The 24,407-nt window shown below is 52.8% G+C and overlaps 11 protein-coding genes and 1 non-coding gene across 12 annotated transcripts; 5 read left to right on the forward strand and 7 right to left on the reverse strand.

Moving 5' to 3' along the window:
• Positions 1-699: 699 nt before the first annotated feature.
• SNOG_13589 (hypothetical protein) lies at positions 700-1,872 on the forward strand (the record flags this gene model as incomplete). The annotated part of the gene is made up of 1 exon (XM_001803743.1): positions 700-1,872. The coding sequence occupies one exon, from the start codon at positions 700-702 to the stop codon at positions 1,870-1,872; it is 1,173 nt and encodes a 390-aa protein (XP_001803795.1).
• On the reverse strand, positions 1,105-2,952 carry SNOG_13590 (hypothetical protein; the record flags this gene model as incomplete). The annotated part of the gene is given in 5 exon segments (XM_001803744.1): positions 1,105-1,429; positions 1,583-1,642; positions 1,657-1,833; positions 2,161-2,692; positions 2,832-2,952. The coding sequence occupies 5 exon segments, from the start codon at positions 2,950-2,952 to the stop codon at positions 1,105-1,107; spliced, it is 1,215 nt and encodes a 404-aa protein (XP_001803796.1).
• A 1,728-nt stretch (positions 2,953-4,680) lies between these two features.
• SNOG_13591 (hypothetical protein) lies at positions 4,681-5,229 on the reverse strand (the record flags this gene model as incomplete). Its single annotated transcript, XM_001803745.1, has 2 exons — positions 4,681-5,029; positions 5,066-5,229. The coding sequence occupies 2 exons, from the start codon at positions 5,227-5,229 to the stop codon at positions 4,681-4,683; spliced, it is 513 nt and encodes a 170-aa protein (XP_001803797.1).
• A 329-nt stretch (positions 5,230-5,558) lies between these two features.
• Positions 5,559-5,639, reverse strand: SNOG_16656. Its single transcript has one exon. It is a non-coding gene; the product is annotated as a tRNA-Ser (tRNA).
• Positions 5,640-6,827: 1,188 nt separating this feature from the next.
• On the forward strand, positions 6,828-8,686 carry SNOG_13592 (hypothetical protein; the record flags this gene model as incomplete). Its single annotated transcript, XM_001803746.1, has 2 exons — positions 6,828-7,730; positions 8,186-8,686. 2 exons carry the CDS (start codon positions 6,828-6,830, stop codon positions 8,684-8,686), a joined length of 1,404 nt encoding a protein of 467 aa, XP_001803798.1.
• A 25-nt stretch (positions 8,687-8,711) lies between these two features.
• Positions 8,712-12,179, reverse strand: SNOG_13594 (hypothetical protein; the record flags this gene model as incomplete). The annotated part of the gene is made up of 7 exons (XM_001803747.1): positions 8,712-9,946; positions 9,996-10,131; positions 10,232-10,433; positions 10,785-10,904; positions 11,056-11,255; positions 11,303-11,892; positions 12,035-12,179. 7 exons carry the CDS (start codon positions 12,177-12,179, stop codon positions 9,738-9,740), a joined length of 1,602 nt encoding a protein of 533 aa, XP_001803799.1. The 3' UTR covers positions 8,712-9,737.
• A 1,016-nt stretch (positions 12,180-13,195) lies between these two features.
• On the forward strand, positions 13,196-13,743 carry SNOG_13595 (hypothetical protein; the record flags this gene model as incomplete). The annotated part of the gene is made up of 2 exons (XM_001803748.1): positions 13,196-13,545; positions 13,596-13,743. The coding sequence occupies 2 exons, from the start codon at positions 13,196-13,198 to the stop codon at positions 13,741-13,743; spliced, it is 498 nt and encodes a 165-aa protein (XP_001803800.1).
• Positions 13,744-14,179: 436 nt separating this feature from the next.
• On the reverse strand, positions 14,180-14,989 carry SNOG_13596 (hypothetical protein; the record flags this gene model as incomplete). Its single annotated transcript, XM_001803749.1, has 1 exon — positions 14,180-14,989. One exon carries the CDS (start codon positions 14,987-14,989, stop codon positions 14,180-14,182), a length of 810 nt encoding a protein of 269 aa, XP_001803801.1.
• A 1,180-nt stretch (positions 14,990-16,169) lies between these two features.
• SNOG_13597 (hypothetical protein) lies at positions 16,170-17,493 on the forward strand. Its single transcript, XM_001803750.1, has 4 exons — positions 16,170-16,228; positions 16,277-16,538; positions 16,590-17,142; positions 17,196-17,493. The coding sequence occupies exons 1-4, from the start codon at positions 16,216-16,218 to the stop codon at positions 17,442-17,444; spliced, it is 1,077 nt and encodes a 358-aa protein (XP_001803802.1). The 5' UTR covers positions 16,170-16,215; the 3' UTR covers positions 17,445-17,493.
• Positions 17,494-18,830: 1,337 nt separating this feature from the next.
• On the reverse strand, positions 18,831-20,771 carry SNOG_13598 (hypothetical protein; the record flags this gene model as incomplete). The annotated part of the gene is made up of 7 exons (XM_001803751.1): positions 18,831-19,337; positions 19,387-19,722; positions 19,768-20,174; positions 20,221-20,393; positions 20,442-20,465; positions 20,522-20,582; positions 20,621-20,771. The coding sequence occupies 7 exons, from the start codon at positions 20,769-20,771 to the stop codon at positions 18,831-18,833; spliced, it is 1,659 nt and encodes a 552-aa protein (XP_001803803.1).
• Positions 20,772-22,323: 1,552 nt separating this feature from the next.
• On the reverse strand, positions 22,324-23,045 carry SNOG_13599 (hypothetical protein; the record flags this gene model as incomplete). The annotated part of the gene is made up of 2 exons (XM_001803752.1): positions 22,324-22,942; positions 22,993-23,045. 2 exons carry the CDS (start codon positions 23,043-23,045, stop codon positions 22,324-22,326), a joined length of 672 nt encoding a protein of 223 aa, XP_001803804.1.
• Positions 23,046-23,063: 18 nt separating this feature from the next.
• On the forward strand, positions 23,064-23,440 carry SNOG_13600 (hypothetical protein; the record flags this gene model as incomplete). The annotated part of the gene is made up of 2 exons (XM_001803753.1): positions 23,064-23,094; positions 23,166-23,440. 2 exons carry the CDS (start codon positions 23,064-23,066, stop codon positions 23,438-23,440), a joined length of 306 nt encoding a protein of 101 aa, XP_001803805.1.
• Positions 23,441-24,407: the final 967 nt, after the last annotated feature.

Below are 24,407 nucleotides of genomic sequence, written 5' to 3' on the forward strand. Positions count from 1 at the left end.
AGTGAGTAGTTGTGGAGAAAGGACAGGAGGCTCGAACGCTTCTGCGACGATGTCCGCAATGTCTGGATTTTTTGTTGATCAAGCAATTTTGACTAGGTTTACGGGCTGGAGCGATAACTTTCAAACATTGTTTTCGTCAAAATGGGGCCAAATCCTTGCCGGTCGCAACCATTGGACGACATCACGAACACCCCACGCAGAGTGCATATGGACGCGCCACAACTGCATCTTTGACACATATGGTGTATTGAAGCGTCACCATTAATAGCACAGTACCCTGTATCTGTCGTACACCAAGAGTTCAGCTGTACGCTGTGTAGTGATGGGAGACAGCCTCCCTTCACTACGACGATTTGACTAATATTTGCGAAATATGCTTCTGTGTTGCTTCACTGCAGTAAATATGTGCGCAGCGGAGCCTTTAAAACCACAAGCTCTACATCCATCGCCCACTCTTACAGGATCGGAGGGTCCCGCTGAACGACTTTAGAAGAGCTTTAAGCGAACTCCTGATTGCGGCACAGCAGCGACATCCAACTGCGCCACGACCATGGCAGTTTCATGCGACAGTACACTGCCGCCTACGAGGCTGGCCAAGCACTGAGTACAAGTACTCTTGCGTTTTGCACTGTAGAAGCTATATTGCACTTCAGTATTACACCTTCCATACTTCCAATTCACATCATCTTCGTAGTAGACATGTCGCGCTCATACAGCCAGATGTGTCCAAGTCGATTCCCCTCACCAACACCATCTCGTGAGACAAGCCCAGGGCCTTCTATCAGACTTGAAAGTCCATCTGTATCGCCCCAGCATCCTGTCCCTTCCCTGAACTTCACGGCATCAGGATCGTTCCGCAAGCGCCCTCGGATTGCAGACTCGCAAAGTGAGCCGGTCGTACCCAGAAATGACGACCAAGCTTCATCTCCATCACCGTCTTATCTATCGCCTGAAACACATGCCACCAATCGACGAAGAGCATCTGATCCGCTTCAAGGTAGCATGCAGAGTCCCAACCCTGGGCAACGACGACGAATTCGAGCAGTCAGCGCTCAATCGGGTCGTCGGCCACGTTCTCCCCGTATCGCACGACAGCCCATCCTGCTATCCACCTCTCAATCTTCCCGTCTCATCGACACTCAATTGCGTGAAAAGCTCCGAGAAACCCTTACGCCTAAGGACGCCATAGGCACCATAGGCACCATCTACACGTTCGAAAACCCAGACCGCCCCGATCTCGGCGTCAAAATCGGTCTTACGGAATGCGCCGACTATACCAAACGCATTGAGTCGCATCGCAAGCGTTGCAAATTCGAGCCAGACGAGATCGTTTTCCAGCACAATGTGCAGAATTGCTTCCGTACGGAGCAGCTCATTCTGGCAGAATTGAGCGATCGCAGGAGGTATTGGGAGTGCGAAGAATGCAAGCCTGGGAAGACTATAAGACATGGAGAGTGGTCGCTTATTAGCAGGGAAGAAGCGACCACGGCTGTGCAGAAGTGGACAAAGTTCATGGATGAACAGAAGCCGTATGATTGCATGGGGAATTTAACACCCTTGTGGTCCTATCTTCTACACACACGTAAATTCAATGAAGGTGCCGATCACGACGCGCGCAGGGAACAATGGAACGCCATCCTCGCTGCTCCGACATACCGCGAGTACTGTGGCTTCATGATCGATAGACTGGTCCGGACGTGGCGAGCACTCCACAGTACGATTTTGCGTATTTGGCCATGGTGCAAGGCTTTCTTCTGGCAAATGTCGACTTTGACATATGGATTCGTGGCATTGGTTGCGTTTCGGAATGCTTTGGCATCGAGTGCGTTCGCTCTGTTCTCGCTTTGTGCATGTATTAAGTGCACGTCCTGAGTTGGAGGCGTTGTTAAAGTCGCGACGAAAGAGCTGAGAAAGACGATCTCGATTGGATTGAAAAGACAGGTGGTATTAGCAATATAGACTAAACAATAAATCAACTAAATTTTGCCGTTGAAAACGATACCATGAGAACGAACAGGACAAGCGAAAGGGACAATTATCTTGTGATGCCCCAATCGCAGACTTCAATTCCTAGCTCGTCTATACGGAATGGTAGGAACGATTTCCCCATTTTAGTTCTGTTTTGGTGGCTGCACATTGACAATCTGAGGTTGTCCATACGCGTGATTACCCTCCAGCTCACTCGAGAATGGCCTCCCCTCACTAGCCATATACTGTGCGGGCTGCACATTCTGTGGCGCCGGGCTGATCGATGGAGAAGGCGCACCATATACTGGCTGGGCACCCGGCTGCTGCCACTGCTGGGGAGCTGCGCCGTAAGGACTTTGTGAGCCTTGGGGTGTAACCGGGGACTGGGGGTTTGCGCCTGGGCCATAGTATCCGTCTTGCTTGCCGACACCAAGAGGTGCTGCAGCAGCGTTCTGTTGCATATCGGGATAATATTGTGGAGGCTGGGCGGGGTTGTTGGTAGGGTAGGTGTTCTGCTGGTATGCTGTTGCACCTGGTGGTGGCATGCCTCCGGTAGCGGGTGCGACAGTCAGGTTGCGGGACTTGTTCTTCTTGCGACGAATAAAGAAGCATGCAAGCAATCCAATGATGGCAAGACCGAGAATTGGTCCAACAACGGCTCCTGCAATCCATGCTTTGCTTTTGCTCTTGCGTCTAGTGCCGAAGCTTGAGGATGATCCACCTACTGGGTCGCTTTCTGGGCTCAGTGTTGGAACACTAGTAGGTATGAGTGATGCACGGCCAGGCAAAGAGAATGATGCCGAACGCGTTCCTATGGCCTACATTAGTAAAATAGCTTTATACAGACATGGGGACACCCATACTTGTGGAAGATGTTGTCTCTGTTGCAGCCACAGGAGCGGTACGATAGTAAGTCCAGTCCAAAGACGATACACCGCAGACAATATTGACTTTGGAGTTGGAGTCGCGCTCGTTCTCAAACATGTATGCGGTATTACAGAGCGAAAAGGATCTATCTGTGGAGGCAGTCCAAATTGATGTACTGTAGTAATTAGTCTCGAGTTTACCATGCGGAATCTGCGTTGAAGAAGACATACCAAGCTAGGGTGATTAAGCTGTTGGACAGCGACTCCGAGCCGCTTGCAGTCGCTCGATAAATCATGTTGCCGTTGACACAGCCGACAGCAAGATTCGCACCACAGTCGGACCTTGTCGTCGCGCAGCATCCCCACCGGCTTGCATCCTGATAGTATTTATTGCCTGGCAGAGTCAGAATGCGTGTGGAACATGCGAGGAACATAACGCACCCAGATCACAAATCTCAGTAGACCAAGCGCCCGCCTCGTCGGCTACCCATCCCATGTAGCGCTGGTCATTCTGCCTCCTCACGAGTTCAATCTGTGGTCCTGGAGTGATGAGTGCATCCGAAGCCGGCTCCACCGCGGATGGGAGTAGAGCTGCGATGCTGCTCGAGATGAGAGCCGAAAGTATTACAGTTGGCGCAAGCATGGTGAACAAACGCTTCAATTATGAAGGCGACTCACTCGAGTTGATCAATGACCCCTCGAGCTTGATGTCAAAGAGGCGATCAAGATAGAGTAAGAATGTAGCGGAACTGGTGGCCTGACAGCTGATCTAAATGATCATGAGCAGGGGCAGCCCTTTCATAAACCACCCACGCTCCACATCTGCGCCATGGTATGCTCAACCCGAGAGCAAAACCGAGCATACCGGTCAACGTGCTGGTCAACCCACTGAGGCTTTCCAGATGCTGGGACCATGGCTGGTAGACCCAATGAGCAGGGCGATATCCTGCAGCCAAGATGCAGCCTTCCCGAAAACAACATGGCTCCTCGTATCTTTCGCGAAAGCTGAAGTGGTACCAGCGTGTCGTGGCACTCACGCGGTGGCCGGAAAGGGAAAATGTGGGATGTGCCTGAGCACGACTTGCATTGTTTTGGTCTAGAGGCGGGCAGTAGCGCCGTGGGCTGAAGGCCAAGACATGAAGTTTTACAGGGGATAGCGAGCACCAGAGATATGACTGGGAAGACCTACATGATCTTCAGAAATCATTGCCGTGAAATGACTACGCAGGGCTGTTTTCGCAAAACCCGTGGTGTTAGCGAGGCTGCTGCCTGACGGTAGATTGATGTTTGTGCAACCTAAGCACTAAGCGGCAAGCCGTAACACTGCATTGTCCCGCGCTGGAAATTGCTGCGCCGTGGGCATAGAGTTTAAAGAGTCTTTCGGTTCCCGGATATGTTCAGACATCAAGTAAGCCCTTGTGTGCCCTTGGACTCTTCCGGGCAAGCGTGCTGGTGCAGAGATGGAGTATTTGCGGTCCTGGACCCTCGACGCCGTACCGAGACAGCGAAGTGATGCATCGACAACCGAGTCTGTTCGTTTTGCTGTTCCCATGATGTGGTTGTCGGTATACGCACCGTTCACACTAGAAGTTTTGCCCACCGCCCTGCGCCACACTCGGAATGGTACTGAGCCAGCCTGCTGGAAACGAGGAGGTGGCTGCATTCGTGAGTCCAGTCTCAATGACACAGCATATTTCTCGATGCTCCAGGATCGCAAACTCTTATCGCATGCTGTCTATCTTCAAGTAGATAGCGAAGTGTGACGGATTCCTGTCGAGTACCCGGGGTGTATACAGTGCGCACAGCTTGGAGACTTTCTGCAGCTTGCGTCGTGAAACGTCCAATGTCATGGGCGCGATGCTTCAGAAATCCCTTCATCCATCGGCTGCTCGGACATAGAAGGCACGAGCGCGACGGCTATTGCGAAATCGCCGTCATGACTGATGCTGATCTCACACAGCTGCCCGTCCAGGCCATCAACATTATATGAAGACTTGTGCCCTACAGAGAGTGTATGGACTTCTACATCTATTGTGGAGACGTATGGGCTGTCGAGAATCAAGCCCTGAGGCCGGACAGACTGGTGTTTCTGACGAGGAGCAAAAGCGACCGGGAGGATCATGATGCTCTGGAAGCCGCGTGTCGAGTCTTCGAAGTGGTCGCATGCTTTGCGAATAGCCTCTTTGGCTGCGAATCTGTGTTGATGTTAGGTGATGTTGCGAATGCTGAACGGCTTGGCTTGCCTGCCAGCAAGGAAATTAGACGCGATATCAAGCTTCGTAGAGATATCTTCAGGCGGCCCGAATCGATTCCAAAAGTATGCGCGCTCCGGAGTTGTCAGAATCTTCTTGGTGAATTTGTGGACGTATGACAGCTCTTTTCCGCGCGCAAGCATTGCTCGGATTCGCGATACATTGCAGATATCGGTCCCGAGTCGCAGCGCACTTGGAAAAGGTCGCGGTGGCATGAGGGTGTTTGAGACAGCTGTATGGTAATGGGAGTTTGCGCGTTGAGGATGCAGGTCTTGGCGACCAAGTCCCATCACCACAACACCGCCACCAAGGCCAAAAACCGTCCAAACTCTTATTCTTCTGCGCAAAAAAGTCTTTTTTGAAAATGCTGGGGCCCAAGTTTTGCACAACCCCCCAACATCCACCCACCGGCCCGCTACATACCAATTCACCACCACAACACGACCCAGAACTCGGCTTTGGCAAAAAGAAACGACGTAGGCAGGATTCGAACCTGCGCTCCCGAAGGAACAAGATTTCTAGTCTTGCGCGATAACCACTCCGCCACCACGCCAGTTGTGTTGGTTACTTGACCTGAGTGATCAATTTGATGAAGGCACGGAACAATGAATGGTATATATTGCTTCTTGTTGGACTCACTCTCCATGGAGTGGTCTGGAACCGAGTTTGGTATTCGAGCGGGGCCCTGTATATGTAGCCACGTAGCGTACCAAAGTGCTCCACTCCTCGGACACCAACACTTCGCGGCATTTGCCAAAGTGATTATGGAGCCGGAAGGTATCCACGTCTCGGTTGCTCACAATCCCGCGGTCGAATAATGACATGTATCTGTCTAGTGTCTAGAAGTTGTTCTTTCGGACCCCTGACTGCTCCGTTCCAAAGAAGTTGGTTGTTCGGCACAGACTCGAGACTCGAATCTAACGACGAACGATTGCCGGAAATAGCCTCTCGCATCCCAGGCCGCATCTCTACATCTCGTCCGGGGTCAACCACCAGGCGGGCACCAACGCTGCCACTCTTGTCTCCTCACAGAGTGGCGTTCCCAACTCTCGGTGTTTAAGCTGATGATCGTACGAAAGACCCCGACGCTACCGTGTCTCTGACCAATGATGACCACCGATTCACACGATCCCTGTCGCTATTGGCTTGCTTCTTCCAAGTCCATATCAATCCCCCGGGCCAGCATTGCTTACTACAGTTTGTCTCGCATGGGTATGCACGCCCCGACTAGAAGGATGACGATTGAGGTCAGCAACGATGCACCCAAATGCCGCCCCGTTATGTGGTCGGAGGTTAGGATCCCTGGTGCGCAAGCTGTATGACATACTGCGAGTGGGTGGGTTTTGCATGGCCGTGTAGCCCTGCATTCCCGAAGGCGGAAGCTGCGGCGGGCACGGTGTTGGTCCGAAGTGTGGGCATATAATCACAAGGCGCCGCTCGGTGACGTGAGAAAGGTGTTGGTACTGTATATGTTCTTTTTTTAATGTAATCTAGGTGGTACTTGGTTTGAGTCCCTCGCTGTTTTGTCGCTGCCTTCAACACGAGCAAATCATCATTGGCAACCGACAAAATGCTTCCGTTAACATCGCCACGCTTGCCCGGCGTTCCGATACTTCACGCACAATCCACAGGCCCGGAATTCTCGAGATGGCGGCGCAGCATCAAGTTCGCTCTCGAAGCAAAAGGCACATGGAGGTATTGCAGCGGCGAATGCACTATGCCCATGCCTTCATCCCCAACGATGTCAACCGCAAATCTCCAGCCTAGCCTACTAGAGGAGCGGAGAGAATGGGTCAAGCATGATCGCGAAGTCAAGCTCGACATCTTCCTTTCTATCGCAGAAGAAGTCATGCTGGAGCTATTCGAAGTTGGCCCGCCTCTCCCACCATCCAACATGAACGCACAAGAGATGCTGCGAGTTCTGGAGCAACGATATGCAGTTTTCAACTTCGAGTCGTACCATCACGCTTTCTGTCATTTCTTAAATCTACACATCGACCAATACTCAACGATCGAAGAGTTCAACCAAGAATTCTTGACTACATTAGAGGAACTGCTGGATCATGGACAGCCGCTATCCAATACCCAGGCTTGCAGCGCGTATTTTTCAAAGCTGCGATGCACGCAGAACCCGTGGGTCGCGAAGAAGTTGAAAGAGTGGGATGTAAAGGGAGGGGAGATGGACTGCAGAGAACTGTTGAAAGAATCACCACCATGGTCCATCATCCGTCCGCTCGCGACAAAGGCGTCGCATACCTTCCTCGTCCAGTCTATACCAGAAGAGGATGTCGAAGACAGCTCAGCGTCAGACAGCGACTCGTTGCTCGAGAAGTCGGATGGCTCTACTGCGTCAAGCGTTTCCTCGCACTCGCGCAATGTGTCGACTGAATCTGCGCCGCAGAAAGATCCTAGCGCGCCAGAACGACAGCATTCAATCTTGACAGTGCGCTCGCAGGAAATCACCATTCAAGCATCGCCAGAAGCCATTGCGGAGATGGAGCTACAGGCCATGCACAAGGAGCTGGGCAAGCTCCCCACTTCCGCCATACCAGAGCGTGGGAGTTCCAAGTTCCAGGTCCCCGGCACAATCCTATCTGACGGTTCGAAGGAGTCTCTCCCGGAGTGGCTGGTGTCGAAGAAGAGTGTAGCTCAACGGCCACTACCGCCAACTGATCGACCGCTTCCGCCACTACCGCAGTCAGATGGTGAAGTAGCTATCTCAAAGACTTCCTCCCAGACGAGTTTGCCAAAAACAATTTCAAGCCCGAAACCTCCCACGCAGACCCCCCCGACCTTAAGTGCTCGAGACCACACACCCAACACTCCGCCCAGAAACTTCCACGCCTCTGATCGACCACCGTCCAACACTCCGCCCCTAGTCTCCCCACACCCCTCCTCGACGTCCACCCCGCCCTTCGCCCGCGACCCACAAGCTTCCTCCCGAAAATCGACACAACCCCCCTCCTCTTCCCCTTCCCCTCCCCGCCTCCCTCCTCACAACTACCTTCGCCATCACAAAAACCATCTCTCGCCAACAAACGCCGCCCCTCATCAACCTCCATCCCCCCCTCCCGGCGCCCCTCCCAATCCACCATCCCGTGGCCCTCAACCCCCGACATCGCCACACGCCCACATTCATCTCTCGCCGCGCTGCCCGCCACGCAGGCGCCGAATCCCATACCCTCACTGGGGTGGTGGAAGCACGAATCACAGCAAAGTCACATACAGAGCGATGAAGAAGATGAGGAATGCGATGAGGAAGATGGAGATTTCCTGCCACTGCAAGGCACATGCACGCGCGATTCTGAAGCGTGGTCGTATTTGTATCAGGCGAAAGGCGGGTATTTGATTACCGCACCGGGGCGCACGATAACGTCCTCATCTACGTCCGAGGAGAAGAAGGCCTCGCCGACGTTCCGGGACGTCGTGTTGCACAGGAAGCGTTCGAGTGTGGATTTTGTGGCGCGCTTGAGTGGGGAGAGCGCGCGCGGGGAGGAGAAAGACAAGGCGAAGAGGTTCGGGATGAAGAAGAGTTGGATTGGAGGCGTGGGGTTGGGGATCGGGAGGTTTGCCGGGAAGGGAGTTAAGGAGATTATTTAGAAGGATGGAAGGAAAATGGGTGGTCTTTATCTTGCTGGTGAAGGGGAGAGTGCATTTGTTGTATACCCACTGTCTTTCGCTTTTTCTTTGGGGTTAATTGGTGGGGTCGGTATAGATAGCGACGTTAGTTGCGTGATAGATGGTGCGTTTGGAATATGTACATAGCCATAAAGTCAGTATACACGTTACAATCATGTCCAATTTGTATTCACTCTCTGAATTGAGCTGAAACACCCGATGAGTGGTGATATGTTCATGTTCATTCCGCTCGCATATGTTCGTCACTCGTCACAGTCATCTCCAGCAGTAGCATATACCACCTACTGGGTCTCCCTGACGACCTTGTCGACTGCCTTGGCAAAGTATTCGACGTTGTTGGTGTTGAGACCCGCCATGGAGATGCGGCCGTTCTTGGTCATATAGACATGCGCATCCTCGCGGATCTTCAAGACCTGCTGCTCAGTCAAGCCCGTGAAACTAAACATACCGATCTGGTCGGTGATGTGGTTCCACGTGCCTGGTGTGCCGAGCTCCTCGAGCTTGCTGCGGAGCGCGGTGCGCATCTCCTTGATGCGACCGGACATCTCCCTCAGGTTTGCTTCCCACTCGGCGAACAGCTTGGGGTCGTTGAGGACGGTCGAGGCGATGCGGGCGCCGTATGCGGGAGGGTTCGAGATCTCGGAGCGCTGGAGGATGGCGAGCTGGGAGGCTATGCGCTTGACGGTGGTCTCGGCATCGGAGGAGGGCGAGGTGACGAAGTGGAAGCAGCCGGCACGCTCGCCGTACAGGCCAAAGTTCTTCGCGTACGACTGGGCGATGCAGAGCTCGAAGCCCTGCTCGATGAAGTACCGGATCGCCCAGCCATCGCGGGCCAAGTCACCCGAGGCGAAACCCTGGTATGCCGTGTCAAAGAAGGGGAAGTGCTTCTTCGACCTAATCACCTCGGCAATCTTCTTCCACTGGTCTTGCGTAGGGTCAACGCCGGTGGGGTTGTGTGCGCAGGCATGTAGCAGGATGATGCTGCCCTCGGGAGCGTCCTGCAACGAGCTAATCATGCCATCAAAGTCAAGACCCTTGGTCTGCTTGGAGAAGTATGGGTATGTCTTGTACTCGAGGCCGACGTTGGAGAAGATCTGGAAGTGGTTCGCCCATGTCGGGTCGGAGAAGTAGGCGAGGCGCTGGGAGCCTTTCTTGTAGAACTTTGCGAGGAAGAGGGCGCCCAGGTGGACGGCACCGGTCCCGGAGATGGTCTGTAAGCTGGTGACCTGCACGTCTGTGAGCTGAGGTCATGGCATGGTGGGGGTTGCACGTACGCGCTTCTCCTTGATGGCGGGGCTGTCGCCACCCAGGACGAGCTTCTGTGAGGCGCTTGTGAAGTCTGCAAGACCGGCGATGGGCAGATACTCGTGGTTCAGGTCGGGGTCGTTGCGGAGGATCTCGTCCGCCTGGAGGGGGGATATGTCAGCACGCGGATACCTTGCGTGGGGTGGAGGTGAAGGAGGAAGAGCGGTAGAGCTATGGAGCTCCAGGAAGAGGGGCACTTACCTTCTTGACTACGGGCAGGATCCAGGGCTTTGCGTTGTTGTCTCGGTAAGCTCCAATGCCCAAGTCGACCTTCTTGGGGTCGTTGTCGCGGCGGTAGGCGGCCATTAGTCCGAAGAGCGGGTCTTCGGGCGCCTGGGGGACGACATTGGCGTCGAAGGCGGTGGCAGCCATTGGTGCGAGTTGTGTAGAGATTTGAGAGAGTCTTAAATTCGAGGTTTGTGAGGATGAAGATGTGGACGAAGGGGGTTGTCGTGAAGGTGGTGGCATGATCCAAGGTTGCTCCAGGGATCTGAAGCTATGCTCGCCTCGCGCTAGGGACCTGCGCGCCTCCAGGTTCTTTCTGGTGAATTTTACCGGGGTACGGAGTGAAGGATGCGGAGAACGGAACGCAACTCGAAGAGACTACGACGCAAGCCATCGCGGCAGCCTTGGACAGCCTTTTAAGAGCTATCCGTCGACCGGTGTGTCGGGCAGGGTCTCAAGCAAGCCGAGGCACCTACGGCTATCCGAGAGGGATGATGTCAGATATACAGTCTGTTCTACGAGCTCTCACATGCTGCGCATCTCTGTCAGAAGCTCAAGAAAGCCATGCCACCATGTGAAGCACCCCTGACTCGATGCGACACGGTGGGTCTCTTCCGCCGCCATCCCCACAGCGCTTGCCGTCAACTTGCTGTTCTTAGTTAAATGGTCCACTCAGCATGCACGCATAGGTAATGGATACAACTGCCATGACTTTAGATATTTCCTTTCCAACACCAGCTGCACCGTTGACCTGTCATATGAACAAGTCCCAGACAACAAGTGTCGTGCAAAAGACACACGTCGACCAAAATACCATCTGTGCCGTGCTCCTTCTCTCCGTCGCCCGCTTGAGCTCCTTATTTCCACTGCCGACGTTATCCGTCGTGTTGAACGAGTCCTCCACCAGCTGGTCAATGTGCGCCGCCTGCACGCTCAGGTTGTTTGCAAGTGTTGTCTGCAGCTCCGAGATCTCAAGCAGCGACTTTTCGGTTGCACTGGACTGTATTAGAAAATCATCACTATGCATGGCTGATATACATACCGAACCTTGTCCAGCTGATCTTCGTATTCCTTCAGCATGTCCTGGTTTTCCTGCGCGAATAGCTGCAGTTGCTCAGGGTCAAGCTGCTGCTCGATGGCACCGTTCGACTCTTCTTGCGCGTAGCTTGTCTTTCCACGGTAATCGGCTGAGCCCGCCGCGCTGCCATTCATACCGCTGTAGTCGTTCGTTGTCGGACCTGATGCTCTAGTCTTGTACAGCACGCTCTTGCTCTTCTCCACCTCCCGCATCAGCCTAATCTCCATCATGGAGCTCTGAAAGCGGCCACATTCCTCTAATTGATTCTGCAGTGACCAGATGATGCTCTCTCGATGTGCTTGAACTGTGTTTGCCTTGGCTTCCTCAAGCTCCTCTTCGACGCTCTTCGCTGTTATAGCCCCGCCAGCTGCCCATCGTCCCAATGCGCCTAGGCCCTGCTTTGCCCGCTTTCGCAACGCAACTTGCGTCTGCGTGGTTTGTCGTATCTGTTCGGCATCGCGGAGAGTGTTGATCGCATAGTTCAGCTCGCGCAGAGACTGCTTTGCAGAGGCGTCAATCTCAGTGCGCTCAACATCCGTGAGGTATTTGCTATCCTTGTCTGCCGACGTTGAAGATCCAGCTGCTCGCGTATATTGCTTTCGGCGTGGTGGCTGAGCAGTCGATAGATAGCTCTGTCGTATAGACTTCAGATCATTGTGAAGTTTGGTAACGTGATTACGCTGTTATTGTCAGTCGACTGCCAGATATGCGACGCGCAACGTGGCCTACAATGCGGTATGCTTCCTTCAGAAACTCGTCTAGATCCTCAACGCGGAAAACGTAGGGCTCGACTGGCTGTGCATCGTGCTTCACCAGCACCTGGTTGAAAATGGGTGTGATGTCCATTGTGGTGCAGTCCAATGCACGCGCAGCTTGCTGGCATGAAATGACGATGCTCCCCGCGGGAATGCCCTTTCGCTAGCGTAGCGAATGACGTGCCCCTGCCTCGTCAAGCCTCGCCAAAACACCTCCACATCTCTCCTTCAACGCAACGATGAGATGATCATCTCCAACAACACACGCGATGAGCGGAGATTGCTCGTGCAAATGATGAGAAGCACGTTTTATTGGGTTGCCAGCGCCATCGCTTTCGCCTTACATTGTCACGTGTCTATTAGATCCTCGGGGATTCACAAAGCCACGGGCAATGCAACATGGCGTCTACTGCGTGTCACAAACCGTGACATCGGAAGCTGGACTACCATTGCCTTCAACCCGACACGCAGCTAACACACCCGATTGGACACGCATGTACAAACAACCCTGCTGATTACAGCACATCGAAATACTGTTCGCTAGCATTCTCGGGACTACCGAAGTGACTCGAACACGAGGTCTGTATTAAGAAACATGTCTCTAGGACACGCGGTTCTCACAGCACTCTATAACCACCTGACGCATCATTGCATGCAAACTTCTGCCTGGAGGGTTACCCTTCGACCTTGGCTCAATTACTGGTAACCATATTCGAGTAAGCTTCAGTCAGCTTATCCAAGACTACCCAATGGAAAGCCTCTCTCCAACTACCTCGTCAGAGCACTGCCATTGTACGCCTGAATTCTAACTCGTGTTGTTTTCAGCCACTTTCGTGTAACGTCATTGCTTTATTGGTGAGCATGATGCGAGGTTAATTACCCATGACAACTCTGTTCCTTCTTTCATTATCGAATACTGATACAAACGAGCGATATAATAACAGCCCCACAGCGACCACGTTTAGTTCAGCTGCAGACATCTATTGCATCAAAGTATAAAACTACTCAGCTCCCCAGCATCATTGTGTCCTCACGCACTTCTCTCCGACTCTCCTCGGCCAACCAACTCTCAGTCTCAAATCCATATCAAAGCACTCAACTTTGAAGATGATCTTCTCAACCATCATCACCCTCCTCCCCATAGTTTCCCTTGCTGCACCCGCTGCTCTCCAGGTCCGTCCCAGCGAGTTGTGCGCCCCTACATCCTACACCTTGTCCAAGTTCGTTCTCTCGACCTCCTCCGCCACGTCTTCTGTCGCCTTCTCCTTCCAGTCCGTCTTCGCTTCTGGCCCCAACATCACGGATGCTGTTCTTTCTGGAGCCACCTGCTCCGCCACTGGCAATCCCCTGCCTAATAACAACGAGTGCAGCGTCGAGGAACGCAAGTTACTATTCGACCTCGCGGGTCCTCCGGCATCAGCAAAGTACCGCATCACGCATACATGGACCTGCGATGGGTGAGTCTCCTCTGTATCGTTTCCTCTGGATGTTGCTAATACTTTGATAGTGCTACCTGGATGTCGGGCAACGATGTCGCCATGAAAGACTTGGATTGCAGCACCGCCAGCGGCGTTACCACGTGCACAGGCGGCCCTCAGACTGTTGAGCCACAGAATTTGCGGAAGATCTGCGGTACGCCTACCTGCCCTCCGTGAGCTCTGGACATGTTCCTCAGCTAGTGTGCGGTGTGCATCACGTTTCAAGCTTCGATGTGAATAGTCTTGAATCACGACTTGAGTGACTGTATACAGATCTTAATTACATTATCAAAAATTCGCTTTTCTTATTCTTCTTGGGCTTGACATTGTAATGTGTTCCCATGATTTATCTCTTCCCCAATTCTCATGACAGGCACGAAGATATCTCAGATAACAACTGTACTGGGTTCTGGGATGAATTGTGCGCGCTGTGTGCGAAATCTCCAAGCACGGTCTAAGGGTCTGTCTAACTTTGAGTTATTCTTTGCGACGCGGACCGCAGAGCCAACTCCTGGTGCTCATCTGAGACATACAATCACAATTCGCAGACCATGCGCATTGCTGTCTAAGCGATGTTCGACGTCCCAACATCCGTCTCAACTTCCCATCTTTCTCAAACCCTCCAAATCGCATCCGCCATCCTCGCAACTTGCCCCATCTCTTTTACATCATGTACTCTAACAACATCTGCGCCCCCCTGTACCGCCGCCGCCACACTCGCAGCTGTGCCCCAAACTCTCTCCCGCGCCTCCTCAACACCCGTGATCTTCCCAATAAACGCCTTCCGACTCGTGCCCACCAGCCATGGAAAGTTCTCCAGCCCGGGGTACGCCCTCAATTCCTCGAAGCGGCGCAGCAACTCCAGATTCTGGTCGAGTGTTTTGGCGAAGCCGATACCCGGGTCGAGGATGATGCGCCAGCGCCGTATGCCTGCAGCTTCGGCGTCGTGGACGCGGGCGAGGAGTTCAGCGCCGATGGTTTCGAGCAGACCGGCAGGGTAGTCTGTTAAGAAGTTCATGGTCTCGGGGGTGCCGCGCATGTGCATGAGGCATACGGTGCAGCCGAGTTTGGCGGCTGTGGGTAGCATAGCTGGGTCCATTTGGCCGGCACTGACGTCGTTGATGATGTGTGCGCCGGCATTGATAGCAGCTTCAGCAACGTCGGCGCGGTACGTGTCGATGCTGATGGGGATGTTAGGGAGGTTAAGGGAGCGGATTAGATTGATGGCAGGGAGCACGCGTTGGAGTTCTTCGGATGAGGAGGCTTGGGGTGAGCCGGGGCGGGTGGATTGCCCGCCGATGTCGATTATGGTGGCGCCGGCGGAGACGTGCGAAAGGATTGTGCGGTGGAGGGAGTCGGGGTCGAGGTTGTAGTTTTTACCGCCGTCGGAGAATGAGTCTGGGGTGACGTTCAGGATAGACATGATGTGGGTTTCCCGGTTCGTCCGATGTGGCGTGAGAGTTGGCAGGTTTGGGCCCATGGGAGTGAGTGGTGAAAGGGGTGGATCTGATCGTAGTTCAGATAGTCTTCGTCTAATGTGGGCATCAAATGATTTATCATTCTCAATGTGTAGAATTCTGTTACACATCAGCATCTTGCATCGTGAGGACTAAGCACCTGAGCGTACTCATAGAGTGGGCGAAGAACAAATTCTCTCTCGAACATTAGCTTGTGTGGCAGAATTAGTCTCTCGTCGTTCCACTCGATCATACTTGGTGAGCCTTCGCCTCCCCTGGCATAAAGCAAGATGTCTAGGTCGATGTTCCGCGGGCCTTTGTCGATTACCTTGACGCGACCCATTTTGTTTTCAACTGATTGAAGATAATCTAGCAGCTGAATGGGTGCAAGGCAAGTTGCTATCTGAACGCTTCAGTCGAGGGTATCTCTACTAGGTGCCCAGAGTCCCGCTCACCTCACACGCTCCATTTACAAAGTTGTCCTGATCGAGGACATACATGGCTTTTGTCTCGTATAGACTGCTTGTTTGCAGAATTTTGACTAGTCCAGTGGCTTCCATCTCTTTGCAAGCTTGCTCGATCATGGCCACTCTGTCACCCATATTGCTACCCAAAGCAATAAAGGCTCTATGCGGTAGTCGCGTATCGCTATGCAAAAGGCGTATTGTGTTCTTGGCGAATCTTGGTCGATGTATTCGCGTAACACGTCTCGTCACACTGCGATGCAACAATTGAGTATCGCTGCAAGTCCATGGAGCCGGCCTGGTGACTCCATTGCTACACTGTCTCTTAGCAGAGGCAATGGTGGTCGTGGATGCACATCTGATTGCCCCTGAAGCGAGTGGCTTCCGCAACCTGCTAGTGCACAGGAGCATTTCGAATGCACGAGTTGGAGCGGACGGGTGTTTGCATGTGATGCCTAACTGACACACGTCGGAGCAAAATTGAACTAGGACGCCGTTCCGCGCTTACCCCGGATCCAGCCTTGGTATCTTGCCCCTTTGGACTAGCGCCCTCCGCAATCCTGGCGAGCCTCGGTTCACGGCTCAGTGAGAGTCGACAGACTCCTCATCCCATAAGTTCACGTCCACGCCTCTCCGTCCTCCTTTCAGCTCCGTCTTCGACTCTTTTGCAGTCTCCTTTACGTTTCAGATACCCTTCACCATCCAATACAGCGCATATACCGCCCATCATGTCCTCACCACGTATGTCACCTGTTTGCTCCTTCACATGACAATGCTGATAAACCTCAGAGCAAATCCGCACAAAGCTCACCGATCTGCTTAAGATCAAGCACCCCGTGATGCTTGCTGGCATGAACGTTGCGGCTGGTCCCAAGCTCGCAGCCGCCGTCACGAACGCTGGAGGAATCGGTGTCCTCGGAGGCATCGGCTACACACCAGACATGCTTCGCGAGCAGATCGCGGAGCTGAAGGGCTACCTCGACGACCAGAAGGCGCCGTTCGGTATTGATCTGCTGCTTCCCCAGGTCGGTGGAAGCGCGCGCAAGACCAAGTAAGGGAAAACACATGTCGTTTGACAACGCGAAAACTAACACACGAGCAGCTACGACTACACCAAGGGAAAGCTCGACGAGCTCATCGACATCATCATCGACTCTGGTGCCAAGCTCTTCGTTTGCGCCGTCGGTGTGCCACCCAAGCATGTCGTCGAGAAACTCCACAAGGCCGGCATTCTATACATGAACATGATCGGACACCCCAAGCACATCAAGAAGTGCCTCGACCTCGGCGTCGACATGATTTGCGCACAAGGTGGTGAGGGCGGTGGCCACACTGGAGATGTTCCCACATCTGTCTTCATTCCCGCCGCCGTCAAGATGGTCAAGGGACACAAGTCGCCGTTGACCGGCGAGGAGGTCTTGATTGTCGCTGCTGGTGGCATGTACAACGGCCAGTCGCTGGCTGCTATGCTCACATTCGGCGCCGCTGGTGTCTGGGTCGGTACCCGCTTCATCCTTTCCGAGGAGGCTGGCGCGCCCAAGGCGCATCAGGAGGCCGTAAGGACCGCTGGTTGGGACGACAACGTTCGCACAATCATCTTCACCGGAAGGCCGCTCCGTGTTCGCACCAACCCATACATCCAAAACTGGGAAGAGGTAAGTCATTGATGCAGAAGTCAGAGAGACCATTGCTAACTTGTCCATCACAGAACCGGCAAAACGAGATCAAGGAGCTCACCAGCAAGGGTATATTGCCCGTTGAGCACGACCTTGAGAAGATGGGCGACGACCTCGACGACGACACAATGGACAACGCCCGGCCATTCCTGATGGGCAAGGTCGCTGCAGTCGTTGAGGAGCGCAAGAGCGCGAGAGCGATCGTCGACGAGTTTGTAACAGACGCTGTCAAGTGGCTGCAGACTGGTAACTCTATGATTGTGTCCAAGTCGAAGCTTTGAACGTAGTTTGTGATTTTTACTATTGCATAAATATATGACTTATTTCAGAGATATCCTCGGCACAGGTGTGCTTCGAATTCGGGATCACTACCATTATGATGCGCGATTTATCCGTGCTTGCGGGAAGGGAACCACTTCGTGAATGGACTACCTCCCAGAAGCGCAAATCCGACAGCTCACTCCACCATGCGATTGTATAAGCTATCCCACCAGGTTTACCCCAGTCCAATTTTCGTTGGGGAGCTTTTATCTAGCTAATAAGCCAATCAGACTGTTGGATATATTTCGGCTTAACGCTCGAGGTAGTCTGTTCGACATAAAAACAACGTGTCGTCGCAACGTGAAGACAATCAGCCCCCGCGTTAAAAGCAACGCCGACCCCTTTCACGCATCGCAACGCTGCCAACAACCCACATTCGAATCCTTTCCTTTGCAAATATTGCTCTTCTATCGCTACCTACGATCAATTGAATAGCTCTCGCGAGCATGGAGCCGCCAGAACGAAGAACCCAAGTTGTCGAATCGCCCAGCATGCCTGACGCCGTCAGCCAAGTCACATCCTCTGCGACCACGGCCATCGTCGAAACGCCGTAAGATGTCACCGCACACGTCCAGTAGACGCTGCCAAAGCGAATGCCAGATCCAGAGACTTTGTAAAGCATCTACATCAGTAGGTCGCACTAGCTACTCAACATGGATGATTATGCTGAACACTTCCAGGATGAAGGATAATGGTCTCATGTAGAGTGACGAGTAAACGCTTTCCTCTTAGCCTCAATCCCATGGGTGTAGACTAGCATAAAACCAGCCGCCGTCATGGAATGAAGCGGGGAAAGTATCGCTGGAACGCGATGAACACCGCATCTATAAGTTTGATCTCGAGTTTGTTTTTGAGAATGGGGATGGGTACAATCCTGGGGGTCATGATTATTTCGAGAGTAATAGTGAGTCTAATGAGCTTTTTTCGGAGTCGGAGCCTGAGGTGACAGAGGAGAGTCATAGCGAGTGTACGGATGATGAATGTCCGACTTACGAACGACCGGTTTGGGGTCCGTGGTAGCAGCACAAGAACTGTACCACAAGCGAGCGCACGCGCCGACGAAGACTATCGTCACGCTGAACACCAGGCGTGGGCGCTCTTCCAAAGTGTAAGATAAATCATAAATTCGTAAACCTGTAGATGTTGCAACACATAACTCTGTCTAATGTTTGCAACTTGGAGTAAAGCAGATAACCTCCCTATCCCATAATTTTGAACCAATAATGCAAAGACCAAGTCTCATGATGCAAACTCCTGGTGAAACCATGCATGCCGTGCTTGTATTACCATAGCCCGTCCCCTTCTTCCCAAACCAGCCAACTTTTCGAGGTTGAGATGGTATGCGATCACTGAAGATGCGGGTCGACATCGACAATAGGGCCCGTGTACGTCTTCTTCGCAAACATCATGTAGTACGCCATGCTGAAAATCAACACTGCTCCCGTCACGATGACAGCGTAGTTCATCTGGTCGAAAGTCGTGTGATTAGTCGCGGGCCAGCAGCTGAAGAAGATGATGAGAAGGAGATAGCAGATCGCGACAATGTTGTTTGCAATTCCAAGTGCGCCTTTGAGTTTCCACGGACCCCAAGTCAGACTACGATCATAGGCTTCGTCGACTTGGCCGGGTTGGAAAATGGTCATGGATGAGTCGGGGTTGTCGAGGTCGCCGCGGAGCCGGCGCCAGAGGAGGAGGCCGATGGCAAGGAGGTAAGAGAGATAGAAGCCTTGGAGGACCATGGAGATTGTGCCGTTGAAGGCGGTGGTGTTAACAATGTTGATTAGAGCGAGGAGGGCTGAGCAGACGGTGACGACCAGGATGGCGACTACGGGGATGGTCGTGCGTTTCTCGATCTAGATCATGTCAACAATGTTCGGAAGAAGATATCATGAAGTGACATACCATGCTCAGAGCGCGCGAGAAGGGAAGACCCTGGTCACGAGCAAAAGACCAGGTCATACGCGAAGCGGCAGCCAAGCAACCCATAGCACTGCAAAACTCGAGGAAGATGATGATACTGATCATAATGGTCGCACCAGCGTCAGAACCCACAGCTGCGCGGAAGATGCGGACGAAAGCGGCAGTAGTGGCATTTGTGTCGTCAAGTAATTCCTGGATGTTCTCGGCGCTGAAGAGGACAGCAAAAAGCATACCAAAAGCCAACGATCCGTTGATGACCAGACTGAGCAACATCGATCGCGGTACATCAGTACTGGCATTCTTGACTTCCTCAGACATCTGCATGCATCAGCGGTGTAAAAAGGTGTCGCAAATAGTACTCACGTGCACAACAGAGTCAGTTCCGACGAATGCGAGAGCATTGCCTTGCAGGCCGACGAAGAAGGCCAGAGCTTGTGTTGGCCACTTTCCGCTGTTGTTGAATGTGGTGAATATGACCTTGGCGGAGTTGTAATTTCCGGAGAGATAAACCATCGGCACCAATATACCAAAGAAGCCCAAGACGTGGACTATCAGTACGACAACTTCCATGGTAGGAAGTGCACCGCTGGCGAACACATTTATGAAGACGCAGAGTAGTAGCACCGCCCAAAGGAGAAGCGTTCCGTGCCAACCTGCCCGTTCAAAGTTTCCTTCGAGATCGTTGAGGCTGACAAGTTGCAATACGAGGTCAGAGACAAAGTAGCATACCGAAGTCAGTGCTGCGATCCATCCGATAACAGTGAGCCAGCCTACGACAGTTAGAGCTTGTCTTATACGCTAGTGGAGCGAGCGTACCTGTAATGTAGCTGAAGAACCTCTTGTTCGACCTTGGAGCAAGCAGTGAAACCCAGTGATACTGTCCGCCAGCTGTAGGAACAGCACTTGCAAGCTCTCCTATGCAGATGAAGACAGAAAAGTTGCCAAGCCAGATGATAGTGAAGCCGTAGATGAGACCAGCCGGCCCGCCACTGTGATTGTCAGATATCAGACAGGATGCAGATCCAGTTCAGACTCACTTCTGGAAGCCAATGGCGAAGATGCTGGTCAATGTTAGTCGCGGTAACCCGAGTGCTTCCGAAAACCTACACTAGCAGACTCTCCCATGTGCACATCAAACCGCACGACAAACCGGTCATGCTCACCAACCCAAACCGCCGCTGTCAGAGTCAGCTCCGGACATGTCGTGATTGGGCACCACAAACCTTCAACACCTGCTGCTTTCCCACTCGTGCCAGCTCATAACGGTCACGATCGAAGTCCTGGCCCTTCGCCTCTGAGATCGATATCTTGCGCCTCGCCCGTATGGCGTCATCATCAAAGGCCTGCAGGTCAATGTGCTTCTCCATTGTCGTGTGTGCGCCTTCAGTACAGTTTTCGTATTTAGAGTGAATGAAAGTGCTCGCCGTCCACGACAATGTTCAATTGAGCAACGAGCCAGCGGATTGGGAAGTAAGAGACGAAAAGGGGGGATCGTGATACAGGATACATGCAATGCAAGTCAATCTTGATATTTATCCCTCTCCCGGGTAACGCGAGCCATGTGAGCCGGCAAAGACGGTTCAAGAGACGACCAGGAAGCGGCGCTCGGCAGCGCAGACAAGCGTTGAGAATGGCAACCGCTAGGCTGTCGTTGCGTGCACTTGAGGGAATTGTAGGCTTCTCACAGTGACGGCAGATTGCTACATATCGCACTGCATTCGCAAGTCCAGGGTACTGCGTGATGAGCTGCGCTGATTGGTCGCTGGTGTTGCACGACTGCGCTGCCGGTGGCTGCAAAAGACAGTGGCATGCATCAACGCGGATCCCTTGCTCGCATGTCTTCCAGATGGCAGTAGCGGACCAGACAATTCTCCGATGATGCTCGCGTGGAGGCGCAGAAGTGTGGGAAATTCCCGATGGGCCAGCGCAGCCTGCATGTCGGACATAGCAGCGTCTGTTTGCTACAAATTTGGCTATTGTGGCTTTTTCTGAGGCAGAATGGCCAGGAACTACACGTCGCCGTGTCTCAATGTCGAAAGGGTCTCAGGAGTTCTGAACCCCACCTGGGTGTCGCACGGAGGACAATGGCAGTAAAGCGTAGTTGAACAAGGCATGCCGATTGAGATGAAGACATGGGTTTGGTGGCAACAACAACGGCTGTCATCCCAGCGTTAGGAGAAGCTGTGACCTCTCTGCAGCTCCGTGTGATACGAGGTCTAGAAGATGCGGTGTTTGGCGTGAAGAATGGAGGAAAGAGGATCCTAGCGCTATTTCACTAGGCAGGCCACGTGCTATGCGCTCACGATCCACGGCCTCGGTTCAACGGCCATCAACGTAAAGCCACTCAACGTTGTAGTGACAGGCTTTGTATTCTATGACCTGACAGCTGTGCATGACATTCCTGTTCAGAGACACAAGTCTGCGGCGGCACCTTCTGGAAGCCCATCCCTTTCGTGTCAGCCGTAACCGCCACCTCCACTATTCAGCGTCAACCGTCGACCCTGAAACCCCACTTGTTGGTGGATCGGTTAGCTTTACACGCGCTTCCGTGGTTTTAGGCTCTATAATTGTGCGCCGAGAGCTGACGTGGGCAGCCAACGGCTTGAAGCGTAACTTACTTTAGCCCCGGTGCGAAACCTATCAGCGCGGAGAGGTCGAGAACAGACGCTCCGAGAATCACACAGGTCTTGTTGAGCGTAGCAAGCGCTTTCGGACATGCTTTCCTGTCCGAGGAGCTCACTGCACTTTGGACCAAGCATTGGCATCGATGCTGCGAGACCCGGCACTTTCATCACATGAAGGGCTGGAGAACCGCAAATGATGCAGTGAAGCGTTTCTAGGACGTGCATGTGAGTTTGGGCAACTGATTGTGAAAGAGTCTTTGACATGGGCTATGAATAAGAGCAGTGATTCGAATCTCTATCTCATCACCTCGATCTTGTCTTGACCCGTGTCTGAGCTCGTGCTATCTACTTCTTCCCACTCCGCACTGACCACTGTCGTCTTCAAGATTTTCGAATGGCTGCCCGTACTATCTGTTTCCCATTTCCTGTCCTCGCCATCCTTCCTCTTCACCGCCGAGATCTCCACGCCAGAATGTCCATCCGTCCGTCTTGGGCCGCCTGGCAGACCGGACGCGGAATTCGAATGAGTGGTTCTTTCTTGCGAAAGCATTGGTAAGAACCGTTTGAACCCATGCTCGTTTTGTGACTTCCGACTCTGGCTTCGATTATGGCTTTGCTTTTCGCTCAGCGGTGACCTCGGATTTGTGTGCGAGCTACTGAGCTGGTAGGAACCGCTTTTACTCCTTGAGTAGCCAAGCTCTGACGGGGTGCCGCGTCGTCGTAGTTCATCAGTCGCATACAGACCCGAGGGCAGAGATTCGATCAGAGGGCGAAGGTAGGGTACACATGATGTGAGTATTGTGATGCATTCGATGATCTGGGTGACAAGAGTCCACTTCCAAAGGTCTTTAGTGGGGTTTGGCGATGAGAAGCCAGAGACATAGGCTGCTTGTATGGCCGTCGCGATGATATCCCTACCGCTGGTGAGCCAAGATGATATTTGCATACAGGCTATTGAACTTACAGTGACCGTGCGCCGAAGAAGGTCAAGATGGTGACCTTCTTGCTCAGACTCATTTGGAGTGTGAAGACGACATGCAGAGGAAACAGTATCAGCGCAAGGTCGGTGAGTATGTTGAAGACACCCATGCTAAGCCAGAATGACGGCTTGGAAAATGTTAGCTATCCTCAGAGTAGGCAGACAAGCACGCGCCTACCAGATTGAGACAACGATGTTCAGGTCCTATAAATCGCCATGGGTCAATACTCCCACACAGGAAGGCAGCAACAAGTTCAGAGACAAATCCCCACAGCACGATGAAGCCAGTCAAGCCAATCCCGAAGTTTTTGTGCAGATCAGAAGCGGTCAAAATCATGAGAAGAGAGATGATCGACAACTTTGCAAACACCAATGTCGCAATGTACAGCAACTTGTTTGCATACTCGGCCTGGAGGGCATCAGCATCAAGTAGATGGAGTGTGCTCTTCTCTCACGTACCTTCTGGTAGGCTATGATTTGTGAATCTGTCAGAACAGCGATATTTCGGCCGAGCCCGTTGGCCGTTTGTATGCTAACGGATGCCCCGGAAGCGATGCTGGCGACCTGGTAGACGGCATCGTCAGCAACGCGGAAACAAAGGATTACTTGGACAAAGAGTAATGCCTACTAGAGCAGCAATGACAAACACATCGTCAATATCAACCCTCCGTCTCAATGCTCTCTTCGTAATCAGTCGCGTGAGTACTGCCAATGCGGATGTAATCAAGAGTATCCAAGTAACCACGTTCACGAACGGCCCGAGATTGTCCTTCGATCCGGGCTCCCGTGGAATGAGACGGTGCGCATAAGCAAAGAAAGGCGGTACCGTCATCGCATTGTCGTGTTGAAGTGAGTCACTTCAAACGTCTTTCCAATGTACGATCAGACTGTGGTCGTTGAAACTTAGCAAGCACGCCAAATTGCAGTAAGCCGAACGCGCAGAGATCGGTGCAAATGACGGGATGGCAATACGGCGTTGCATGCAACAGCTGCTGGACGCATGGCAGGCAGCAATGTAAGGTGCCGCGAGAAGAATGACCAAACGACACAAGCAAAGTCCAAACCCGCCCTGTGTTGACTGGTAAGACACCCAACAGCTCGGATACCAGCAGAATACATTGCAAGCGAGGGGACATGATCAACAAGTTCGGAACGTTGGGTACCCGTGGTGCATGGTTGCGCAGCGTGAAAGATCGAGGTATGCAAGGAATTTCGTCCGAAAGTGACCAAAGAAGCAAATACCCATCAGGGAAATATTTGTGTAATGTTGACCCTCGCCTAGTCGAATGGAGACAAGCTAGTCGTCTCAAGTTCACGAGACTGTAAGTTGTGACGAATCGCAGCGCTGAGAACATAACGACTGGTCGATTCTTCCAGCTCGAACCGACTTTGCGGGTTGA

Source organism: Parastagonospora nodorum (genome assembly GCF_000146915.1).
Source record: "Parastagonospora nodorum SN15 chromosome Unknown scaffold_27, whole genome shotgun sequence".
Lineage (NCBI taxonomy): Eukaryota > Fungi > Ascomycota > Dothideomycetes > Pleosporales > Phaeosphaeriaceae > Parastagonospora > Parastagonospora nodorum.

Coding starts and splice junctions, on each gene's coding strand:
- SNOG_13597 (XM_001803750.1), top strand. Junction 16,539..16,589: donor GGAAGCGCGCGCAAGACCAA/GTAAGGGAAAAC, acceptor ACACACGAGCAG/CTACGACTACACCAAGGGAA. Junction 17,143..17,195: donor ACATCCAAAACTGGGAAGAG/GTAAGTCATTGA, acceptor TGTCCATCACAG/AACCGGCAAAACGAGATCAA.